This window comes from Fukomys damarensis, unplaced genomic scaffold (genome assembly GCF_012274545.1).
Source record: "Fukomys damarensis isolate Sample0158 unplaced genomic scaffold, DMR_v1.0_HiC HiC_scaffold_39, whole genome shotgun sequence".
In the NCBI taxonomy this organism is placed as follows: domain Eukaryota; kingdom Metazoa; phylum Chordata; class Mammalia; order Rodentia; family Bathyergidae; genus Fukomys; species Fukomys damarensis.
This window is the reverse complement of record NW_022900951.1, coordinates 50,917,076-50,929,460: the sequence shown is the minus strand read 5'-3', so window position 1 is coordinate 50,929,460 and position 12,385 is coordinate 50,917,076. Positions and strand designations below refer to the sequence as shown.

Below are 12,385 nucleotides of genomic sequence, written 5' to 3'. Positions count from 1 at the left end.
ATTCTTAAGAATATGTAAATGATATTGGAAAAATTGGCTAAAAACATGCAAAAGACTGATTCTAGACCCATATCTCTCATCGTGCACTAAAAACCAAAATGTATCAAAGATCTACATGTTAAAACAGGAACACTGAATCTGCTGGAAGAAAACAGGTAAAACTCTTGAAGACATAGGCATACACAAAGACTTTTAGAACATAAACCCAATTGTAGATGAAATAATACAGATAATCAACAAATAGGATCATAACAAATTAAAAGCTTCTGCAAAATGAAGGAAATAATCAACAAAGTGAAAAGATAATTTAAAGCAGTGGGAAACAATTGCCAGCTATTCCTTGGACAGAGTACTAATATCTAGACTATATAAAGAATTCAAAAAATTAGGGTACCCCCCAAAAAAGAGTCAATGAAAGCAAGAGCAATTATCATGAATGGACACTTCTCAGAAGAAGTACATATGGCTAATAAGTACATTGAAAATGTTCAGCATATAGAGATTTCATCTTACTCCAGAATGAATGGCTACCAACAAGAACTCTAAAAACAAATGGTGGCCAGGCTGGAGGGGGGTGGCAAAAGAATTCTACATTGTTGGTGGGCATGTAAACTGGTACAACCACTATGGAAATCATTATGGAAATTTTTTTTAAAAAGACTAAAATTAGAAATTCAATCCAACCTAAGATTTCCCCTTCTGTATATCTTCCTGGAAAAGCTATAGTGCAGTAAAACCTAAATAGACATTTGTAACAGCACAACTTATAATAGCTAAATCTTGAAAGTGGACTATATACCCATCAACCCTTTAGTTTAATTATTCTCTATACTTTTATTAAAAGAATAACTAATAAAATTTGTTTCTAGTAATTTAAAATAATACATATACATAAAATATGTGTAAATACAGAGGACGGGATCCAGAAAGAAACAAACAATTTAGTAATGTATGTTACCTTGGGAAGAAACCTAGAATGAGAGTAGGACTGAGGCAAATTCTGCTTATCTATCCGTCTAAATACTTTATAATAAGAATACACTCATGTATTATTTCTATGGCTTTTTTTTCTCATTGAGTTTATTGGTACATTTTAGGTATACGGTACAGTTACATTCTCATTGGGATCCTGTAACTTCACATGAGAGGTCTTGGTTCTCATTTTTTTCCCCATACCCCTGCTCTCCCTTCACCCCCTCCTCCCCTCCCCCTTTATAAACAATTTATTTCCATTTTTTCGTTTTCTCATATATTTTTCCCTTTAAAATAAATTCTTAAAAATTCATACAAATTAAGCATGCTCAATGCTAAATATTTTAAAATCTATAAAAAGTATAGGAATAATATGACAGTCACTGTAATCCTGTTAAAGCATTTAAATGAATTTCCTTTCACTTCATTAAATGTATGTATACTTATATATGTATTTATATATGTGCACACTTACATTTACATGTGTCTGCTTTCTTATATTACAAAATTAGATTCAAGTTTTAATATCATTTTGGAGCATGGCTTTTATTTTATATCATCATTAGTACTTTGCAGTATTACCAAAATATTTCAAAAAAGCATGATTTTAATCATGATAGAACTGTATCTTATGGATTTGCCATAACTTGTTTTCTGTGTTGGGTATTTGGGTTGCATCCACTTTATTCTGCTATGTGTTATTATATAATATATAGCCTTACACATAAATATTTCAGTAAATATCTTGAGGTACAATTAGTAAGTCAAAGGGAACAGAAATTTCTAGTAATCTTCATACGCATTCCCAAATTTCCCTTCTGAATATTTCCACCCATTTAAAGTCCTATAAATAAAATACATTACACATTATTCCCACTGACACAGAATACTGTAATTTTTAAAACTTGTTTCCAATCTAACAATTAAAAAATAAAAGCAAAGATACAACAAAGAAGATTACTTTGCACTAGTCTGCACTCCCACCAACAATGGAGAAGGGTTCCTTTCTCCCCACAACCCCGCCAATATTTATTATTGTTTGATTTCTTGGTAGCAGCCATTCTTTATGGGGTTAGGTGGAATCTCAGTGTTGTATGGAAGTCAATATGGAGATACCTCAAATAGCTGGGATTAGAGGTTCCATTTGACTCAGCCTTCCCTCTGTTGGGTATCTTTCCAAAAAAATCATATCACAGTGATACATACACACCTATGTTTATAGAGGCACAGTTTGTAATAGCTAAAACTTGGAAACAGCCCATTTGCCCATCAGTTGGAGACTGGATAAAGAAGATGTGGTTTTTCTATAAAATAGAATACTACTCGGCCATAAAGAATGAGAAAGTAGATTCATTCATAGAAAAATGGATACATATTGAGTACATACTCTTAAGTGAAATATGTGTAAATATCCAATAGTTTCTCTGGTGTGAAAAACTGTAATTGTACATAAGATCCTAATGTTATAATTGACAATGTGAAATAGGAAGAATAGGGCTAATGGTGTAGGGAAAGTGGGAAGGGTAGGGGAAAGGTAATAAGGGAAAAGAAAAAAATTAGAAAATGAAAAAATGTAAATAAAGTATTTGTAAATAGGGAAGGGAGGAGGGGGTGAAGGGAGGGCAGGGATATGGGGAAAAAATGAGAACTAAGGCCTGTCATGTAGAGGTACAACATTCCAATGATGAATGTAACTGTGCTGTATCCCTAAAATGTACCAATGAACTCAGAGATAACATTTAAAAACTAAAAGGAAGATTAATTTTGATTGGAATTTATTATATGAAAATTCAAATGGTTCCTCTCCACTACTGGGCAATCTTATTTCATTTCAGACCCCCCAAAAAAAACAAAACAAAGAGAGAAAAAGAGAAAGAGGGAAATAGAGAGAGACAGAGAGAGAGAGACAGAGAGAGAGATAGAGAGATAGAGAGACAGAGAGAGAAGAAGGGAGGGAGGGAAAGAAAGAGGATCACAAAGTAGGTTGAGGGAGGAAAGGGAAAGGAGATATAAAAATGAATTTAAATCTGTTACGTACAGGTACCAACTTTCCACAAAGAATGCAAGCATTATATATTACACAAATGTAACAATAAACTCAAATAAAAAATAAAAGTAAACAGGAGGAAAATTGTAATAACATTTTTTAAAAGTTTAATTTAATTATGACCATTCCACTGTGTAATAGAATGTCAGAATTTACTTCTCCTTAAGTAATGATAACTTGTCATAGTAATGTAAGATATATTTTAAAATGGCTACAAGAGAAGATTTTGAATGGTTTCACCACGAAGAAATTATAAATACAAGAAGTGATGGACAAGCTTATTACCCTGATTTGATTATTTCATAACATATGCATGTATCAAAGTAGCTCATTTTATCTCATAAATACCTGTAATTGTGTCAAAATACTTAGCTTTTTTTTTTTTTTTAGTTCAGGGTTTCACTATGTAGCTGAGACTGACCTGGAACTCACTATGTAGCCCAGGCTGGTCTTGAACTCACAGTGATCCTCCTGCCTCAGGCTCCCAAGTACTGGGATTACAGGTGTGCGCCAACACGCCCTGGTTACTTTGCTTTATTATACTCTGAATCAAATTTTAATACATTTTTGTTTTGCTTCAAACTTCCTACCCTACCACACTTACCTCCACAACAATGATGATCCTGCTTCAAATATGAAGAATAAAACTGAAACCACCCAAAAAATCTTTCATCATCCTACTACATAAACAGTGTACAAATTTCTCTCACTGTATTAGACCATGTCTTATGTTAATGACAAGGATTGAGCAGAGAAGGAGAAATTGACTATGGTGGGAGGAGGCAGAGAGAGAGAGAGAGAGAGAGAGAGAGAGAGAGAGAGGGAAGAAGAGACAGAGAGAAAATAAATAATCAAAGGCTTAAGGTAATTAAAAATGGAAAAAGACAGAATCCACAAGCATAAATGTGGGGAACTGATATTGGATTATAACAGATACCTTTCCATTTGTAATTGAAAAAAAATAGAAGACTGGTGCGATACTCTTAAGTGAAATAAATAGGACACACATGTAAATACTGAATAGTTTCTATGGTGTGAGAAACTCAAAGTGTAAATAAGGACTAAAAGGTACAATAAATAAAGTGAAATAGGAAGAACAGGGACAAAGAAGAAGGGGAAATGGGAGGGGTAGGGGAAAAGACAGAAGGGAATGGAATTAATATGAAAAAATGAAAAACAATGGAAACGAAGCCTGTGTACATAGGGAGGGAGGGGTTGAAGGGAGGGCAGAAAATGGGGAAAAATAAGGACAAGGGTTGACTACGTAAAGGCACAAATTTCCAACAATGAACGTCATTATATTGTATACATTAAATGCACCAATAAAATTAACTAAAAATAAAATAAATTTTTTATTTTTTATTAAAAAAAAGAGTACACTACTTCCTCTTTTTTCTTATTGAATTTATTGGTACATTTTAGGTATACAGCACAGTTACATTCATTACTGGGATCTTGTACCTCTACATGACAGGTCTTGGTTCTCATTCTTTTCCCCTTGTCCCTGCCCTCCCTTCACCCCTTCCTGCCCTCCCCATTTACAAACACTTTATTTCCATTTTTTTTCATTTTCTCATAATTTTTTTCTTTTCCCTTATTCCCTTTTCCCTGCCCTTTCCACTTTCCCTACAACTTTAGCCCTTCTCTTCCTATTTCACATTGTAATTTATCTCATTAGGATCTTGTGTACTATTATAGTTTTTCACACCAGAGAAACTATTCAGTATTTACACATGTGTGACTTATTTATTTCACTTAGGAGTATATCCTCAATATGTATCCATTTTCCTATGAATGATCACCGGTCATTTGATAGATGCAGATGAAAACAACACTGAGATTCCACCTCACCCCACAAAGAATGGCTGCTATCAAAAAATCACACAATAACAAATGTTGGCAGGGTTGTGGGGAGAAAGGAACCCTTCTCCATTGTTGGTGGGAGTGCAGACTGCTGCAACCCCTATGGAAATCAATATGGAGATACCTCAAAGAGCTGGGACTAGAGGTTCCATTTGACCCAGCCACAGCTCTGCTGGGTATCTTTTCAAAAGAATTAAAAGAATCATATCACAGTGACATATGCACACCTATGTATATAGCTGCACAGTTTGTAATAGCTAAAACATGGAAAACGCCCACTTGTCCATCAGTTGTAGACTGGATAAAGAAGATGTAGTTTTTCTATAAGATGGAGTACTACTCAGCCATAAAGAATGAAAGACTACCTCCTCTTAAGTAATGGTATTAATTCAAAGTTTCATTTTCAGCTCAAAGTTATGTAACTCTGCTACTCACTGGTTGATGACATACATAACTGTTATTTCAACTATTATCTTTTATAGTTACTAATGACTGTTAAGCCTTTGTATCTATCCCAGGTATCCCTTCTAAGCTATGAATCTATTATCTCCAACTGAATATAACCTGTCTTTATGGCTGACTTATGACTAGTTTATCTTACAGGTACCTCATACTCAAAGCATTCCCAAATAAAATTAAGATCTCTCCTCCATAAAGTCAGCCAAACAAAAAATATTCTCTGCTTCCTGCAATTTTTATCTTTCTGAGTGATACCACTATCCAAGCTCTTAAACCAAACTTTTGCTCATTATCTTTGGCTCCTCCATCACCATTATTCCCAAAACACTCTTCAGTCCATCATGTCTTACTGTTTCTACTTTAACATAAATCCATTTAACTCATCTTCAAGTGCTATCTCCTGTTTTTTTTTTTTGTTTTTTTTTTTTTAGACAGGATCTTGATGTGCAGTTTGGGCTGGCCTTGAACTCACAGTGATCCTCCCGCCTCAGCTTCCCTAGTGCTGGGATTACAGGCGTGTGCCAGCCTACCAAGCATTCTCCCTTTTTAAAGACACTATCATCCCTTGTTTAGATTACTGTGACAACCTTCTATTTTTCCTGCTTCTAATGCATCTCTTCTTTCCTTTCTTTTATTGATGATTTTAGTATCTCATTCTTCATGTACCTTTTCACAGCATCTCTTATCATTCTTTTTTTTCCTCATTGAGTTTATTGGTACATTTTAGGTATACAGTACAGTTACATTCATTATTGGGATCTTGTACCTCTACATGACAGGTCTTGGTTCTCATTTTTTCCCCTTGTTCCTGCCCTCCCTTCACCCCCTTCTCCCTTCCCCATTTACAAACATTTTTTAAGTGACTTTAAAGCCAATGTGGGTGATTCATCCAGCATTCAACCTAGCACTTACTTGACCTCCTCAAATCTATTGTCCTTCACTTCCATTTTAATTTAGCACTTAACTGTACCCCTGAAATTGCTATAACGACATCTGAAAATTAACCAATTTTCACTGTTTCCACTCCCAAATATCCCAATTATGCTTTAATCTAATGCAATATAGTCTTTTTCACTACCAACTTATCAAAATTAGCAGTTGCTCTCCTGTTGCGCTATCTAGTGGAAAATTTTTTGTTTTCATATTTGACCTCAGTAAAACAATTGAGATTGTTGACTAATTCATCCTTGAGATCTTCGAAATGTCTTATTAACATCTATCATACCGTAATTTCTTAGTTTTTCTCCTGGCAAATTTCTCACTCTTTTCTCAGATGCATGTTTCAATAAGCAGCACATTTTTTTAATATGGATGCTCTCTATATCTACTGCTGCAAAGCATAAAAATATATTACTGTGTCACTGTGCTCAGCCCTATATCTTCATGTCTAACAGTTATATGTATGTGGTCATATTACAAACACCTCAACAAATTCAAAATTGAACCCATTATCAACCAATCCATTCCCCCTGAATGCATAGGTAGCTTTTTACCATTTTCCCTATTTTAATGAATGACAGCACTACCCAGTTATACAAGCCAAAAATTTGGGTATTACTCAAGAATTTCCTCCAAAGTGTGGGTGTCATACAAGGATTCTTATCTTTCTTACTTTCAACACACATTCATCACAAATCTTCTTCACTTCACTGATCTTTCTGGAATCTATTCCTTTTTCCTTAGTTCATCTTTTATCTCTCACTACTAGAGTTTTAAACATTACATATTCTATATCTACAACTTCCCTTTCCTTATATTTTTCCACTTGACCCTTCACTCATATGCTTCTTTTCTCATACTTTTTAGCTCAGTGCTTTTCAAAGTATAATTCCTAGCCAGCTGTTCTTCTTGAAAGAATTAAAAGCATAAATAAAACAGTCCAAAAATTCCTTTGGAATCAGAAGAGACCTAGAATAGCCAGAGCAATTCTAGGCAGCAGCGGCTTGGCTGGGGGTACCATGATCCCCAACTTGGAAATATACTGCAAAGCCACTGTGATAAAAACAGCACAAAAGCATCACACTACAATATATACACACCCATGTTTATAGCAGCACAATTTTTAATAGCTAAGTCTCAGAAACAGCCCAAATGCCCATCAAAAGATTAATGAATAAAGAAGAAGTGAGTATGTTTATGCAGTAGAGTACTACTCTGCCATAAAAAGGATAAATGTGAGACACCATGAGACTCTACTCTTCGGTGAAATAAATCAGACACACATGTTCAAATGTCACATTGTTTTTCTGTTGTGATAAACTGATAATAGATTGGGTACCCACTTTTCAAACTACTTACCACATTGTAAAACTTGAACACTCATCACACTGCACTATACTTACCATTTTACTTGTCTCTATCACAATAGGACCAAAGTGTATAATAGATATTGGGGAATAGGAGGAAAATGTTCGAACGGGAAGGGGAACAAGGGAGGGGGGAAGGAGGATGAAAGAAAGGGAAAAGAAAAAAGAGAATAGGAGAAAAAATATAAACAAAGCTTTTGTAAATAAGGGAAGAAGGGTTGATGGGAAGGGAGGGTTTGGAGAAAAAAGAATCAAGATATATATACAAAGTGTATAATAGATATTGGGGAATAGGAGGAAAATGTTCGAACGGGAAGGGGAACAAGGGAGGGGGGAAGGAGGATGAAAGAAAGGGAAAAGAAAAAAGAGAATAGGAGAAAAAATATAAACAAAGCTTTTGTAAATAAGGGAAGAAGGGTTGATGGGAAGGGAGGGTTTGGAGAAAAAAGAATCAAGATATATATATATATAGTTTCTGATCTGAAAGTGTGAGCATCACTTGGAAACATGCTTGATGTAGCAAACTCTTAAGTCCCATCACAGACCCAGTGCACCAGAGACTTTGGGGATTGATCCCAGCAGTGTGTGCTTTTAACAAGTAGATGATTTTGATGTATGGTAATGTTTGAAAATTGCTGATTTAGGTTTCAGGTGAGGTGTGACTCTGGAAAACTATTCTTAACCACACAAACATTAGATTAGGTACCCACTTTTCAAACTACTTATATTGTAAAACTTGAACACTCATCACACTGTACCATACTTACCCTTTTACTTGTTTCTATCACAATAGTCCAAGTTTTCTAAGGGTAGAAAGAAATATTACTTGCTACTCTATTCATAGTTTCTAAAGTTCTTCCTGTCATCCACTGGTCTCACATATTTACTCAAAGAATGAATTAATGGAACAGAACATGGTGAAGATTGTGATCATTCTGCATTCAGTATTAGGAGTCTAGTGTTTGACTGGGGTTAGGATTTAATCTATAATAATAGGACAAAAACTTTAGCTAGAACTAGTGCTAAAGATTAATATGTGGTCTGGGCCAGGTCACTCTGGCCAAGATCAGTTCAGACTAGAGCCAAAGTATACCTTTAGAGATTTAAAATAGGAATATTAGTCAAGACTAAACCATACTCTGTTTTGAGATTAAATTTAGTTTTCATAGAAACAAATTTAAGGTGTAACTTTGTGTTGGCTAATGTAACTATTTCAGATCTCTAAGAGCATGTTTTCTGTTTGTTTAGTTGGTTGGCTTTAGTTTTTTTATTATTGTTTTTGTGCTGGGGTTTGAACTCAGGGTCCTAAACATTTTACCACAAAACTACACACCAGTCTTTTTTGTTTTTGCCTATGGTGGGAATTGAACTCAAGACCTTGTACATGCTCTACCTCCGAGCTCCATTCCCAGCCCATAAGAGTATAATTTTTTAAAGCAACAAAACAAAAGACTGAAGTAAAAGTGTTGTGTATTCTGTGACTCTTCACTATGTACCCACTCACCAGGCTCAGCAGCCCGTGGCCAGCCAGTACCAGATTCTAGCACTCCATGGGCGTGCACAGAGTAGGGGCGGCTGGCATTATTCTTGAACACCACAATGAGGATATCACCAACTTCTCCTCTGATAAGTGGACCTAATATATATAAAATAATTAAAAATTTCATTAGTTGGGGGAAAGAAATCTGGAACATTAAAGAAAGGGGCATACTCATGAGGTATGATCAAGGGTTTTACTAAGAAAGGATCCTTTTCAGACCAGAAATCAAGGTTCATTCCATATTTAGATTCAAAAGTCCTTAAACTGATACTGTTACAACACAAGAATCAGAGAGAGAGAGAGAGAGAGAGAGAGAGAGAGAGAGAGAGAGAGAGAGACTCACCATGTCACCATGTAGTTCGGGCTGAACTCACTATGTAGCCCAGGCTGGCCTTGAACTTGAACTCTCAGTGATCCTTTCACCTCAGTCTACTGAGTGCTGGGACTACATGTGTGTGCACCACCACACCCGGCAAGAATATTTCAGCAACAGGATATGTCCATTTATCCCTACTTTTCCTATTCCTACTCTGTCTGTAATAGCCACAGGCTCTAGAGAATCAGAGCTATATGCAATCATTGATGATTAATGAATGAAAGTTTGGTACAAAATAAAGAATAGCTGGGGTCTTTTCAGGGGGCAATAGGTCTCTTCTGTGTCAAATTGAGCATGAGGAAACCCACTGGACCTAAAAAAAGGTAAAAAAAAAAGTGGGATGTACAGGGAATGTTGATTACTTGTATCATTACTTCCCTTTTTTGATGTTCCTAAATTCTCCTGCCTATAGCACTTCTTAAAATCTGCTACCCTGGCCAGTCTATGGATTGTTCCTGGGGAGAAGATGGAGGGAGGGGCAAGTAAACCAGAGTGGGGACACTAGTTTTCTAACTAGGCCAGGCCTGCCCAAAGAGACCTCTATGCCTCAAAGATATACATATTCTGGAAAAACTTGGTTCAGATAGAGGAGTTCATACTTTTCCATCCAGTGATTATTTTCATGATTCCTTTATCATATATCACCGTATTTCTAGTATAGCATAAGAAAAATTGAGAATAGGGGATTGTAGAGGACTTGCTGATGCAATATAGCTGTCCTAGAAGCACATCAGGCTTCTTGACACTAAAATGGAAGTCTGATTCGCTTACCCAAGATTCCCAAGTGTTCTTCTGCTCCAGACCTTAGCCGAGGGGTCTTGAAAGTACCATCAGTATATTCCCTGAATACAGCTTTCTTGTATCTGGGACCTAGGAGCCCATCCTTGTTGCTCAGGAAAATGTGACCATAACTAGAGGAACCAGAAGAGTGTAATCAGCACTTGTCCTTCGACTTCATTTTCAGATACAGAGCAGCTTAGTCAAAAACATTTTCATGGCACAGAAGAAAGAAGACATTGATCTCTATTTTTTTTAGACCCACCCAAATCAGCTGTATAACCATCATGAATATTTTATTTCAGAATAGGTTTCAAAATCTCTTCATGTTTCTTGTTTTCCCTCATCCAGTTAAGAAATGTATGATACAATTAATATCACAAGAGCCCTGGGCTAAGAATCAGAAGCTTTGGGCTCTAGCTCCAAATTTAAGGAGGCTTCAGATGAAATCAGTTTCACAAAAGAACAAGGTAGGTACAGAATTGTAAGAGTATATTAACTGCTACTGCTGCTGCTGTTGCAAGTAATAGGTGGGAAGAGATAGGAAGGAAATAGTGTTTTACATGTTTCTCCTTATAGAATGTTTTTTACTTTATAAAGAGCTTTGTTATTCATTTTACCATGTGACATTCTCAATAGGTGTGACACACAGGTGATCTCAGAGGTGCAATAACTTGACCAGAGGTTACAAGACTTATCTACAGAGACACTATCAGCCAGAAAGCAGAAAGAAAAACTGGGCTTAGATTCAAGTCTGCTGCTCTTTCCTCCCGCTTCTAGAGTCATGTTCTTTCAATACGTTATCGGTGAGACCCAAGGCTCACATGTGGGAATTCACTTTGCCTAATTCCCAGAGCAAATTAGCAAGACAACATCTATTTCAATCAATCGATATAAAAAGCAAGAATTGGCAAAAAGCAGCAAGATAACATAAAACAAAAGAGTGAAGACTACTAATTTGTACCTCAGTTTCAATACTATCTTCTTTCATTTTTAGTAATAGAATCACCCAGGTTATACCTGAGACCACAGATAACCAGAGACTACATTTCCTGGACTTGTTTTTAGCTCCGTATAGCTATATAATAAGTTCAGAACAATAGGATATGAAAAAAAGTGATGTATACTCTTAGGCCATCACTTTACAGACAATGCTGTTTGCTCAGATTTGATAGCTGGGAATGGCAGTAAGCAAAACTGGCATCTTGGTCCAAGAAATGAAAATAAATACTGAGGGTGGCATAATTCATTTCCCAGATGTAGATTGCTCCTATCTGTGCTATTATGTCAACGAGAAATTAAATTCTATTGAAATGATTCGTTTGGAATTTTACACCTACTCCATAGCCTTAATGAATGAGCTTGAGGCACACAGTTCCCTGAATAAATTCTCTCTGAAATTTAAATATAAGGCTAGATACTTCTGGCAAACTAGAACAAGGGAAGCAAAGACTAAGAGGATGAGGGTGCTGGCAACACTTTGGCTTCAACCAAATAGCAAATAAATACAAAAGAAACACTGATCTGAAATCCAGAAAATTTGCATTCTAGTCCCCATCCTCGTTCAATTAGTATCATATTATCACCTTAGAGAAGTGCCTCTTCCACTCAGTTGCAGCATCCTCATATGTGAAACGATTCCCTAAAGGTGTCATCTCTTCTCTCCCGAAGGCTTACCTTTCTTCTGCAGATTGGTTGTGCCATTCCAGTTCCCAGCTCCTATCAGGGCAATAATCCCATTCCAACTCTTCTGCCATGATGTAGTAGACTCTTGAAGCTTGGTAGCGTTTGTAAGGGCTGCCTCGAGGGCCAGAACATTGGGACACATTATAGATTGCACTCATTCCTGCTTCTCGGTGGCTCCCTGCTTGGCAGTAAATTTCAAATGTCCCTAAAGGAGAATCAGAGAACAGAACTTGATTCAGAATGCCCCTGCGAGTAGCATGGAAGATTTTCTGCCCCTCTCTATAGCCTTTCGGTATAGAGTGGGCAGACTAGGATAAGACTCTTCTATGCCCTAGATTAAAAAAAAAAAAAATATATAT

At 36.1% G+C, this 12,385-nt stretch overlaps 1 protein-coding gene across 3 annotated transcripts in view; it reads right to left on the bottom strand.

Annotated features, from left to right (window-relative positions):
- The window catches only part of Heph (hephaestin), a 153,511-nt gene that overhangs the window by 23,683 nt on the left and 117,443 nt on the right, over positions 1-12,385 (bottom strand). For all 3 annotated transcript variants that reach the window (XM_010632190.3, XM_033760352.1, XM_033760353.1), the window contains 3 exons: positions 12,018-12,231; positions 10,335-10,474; positions 9,152-9,283 (listed from right to left, as the gene is read on the bottom strand). In XM_010632190.3, the coding sequence (XP_010630492.1) occupies positions 9,152-9,283; positions 10,335-10,474; positions 12,018-12,231 (486 nt within the window). The remainder of the gene's footprint in view (positions 1-9,151; positions 9,284-10,334; positions 10,475-12,017; positions 12,232-12,385) is intronic.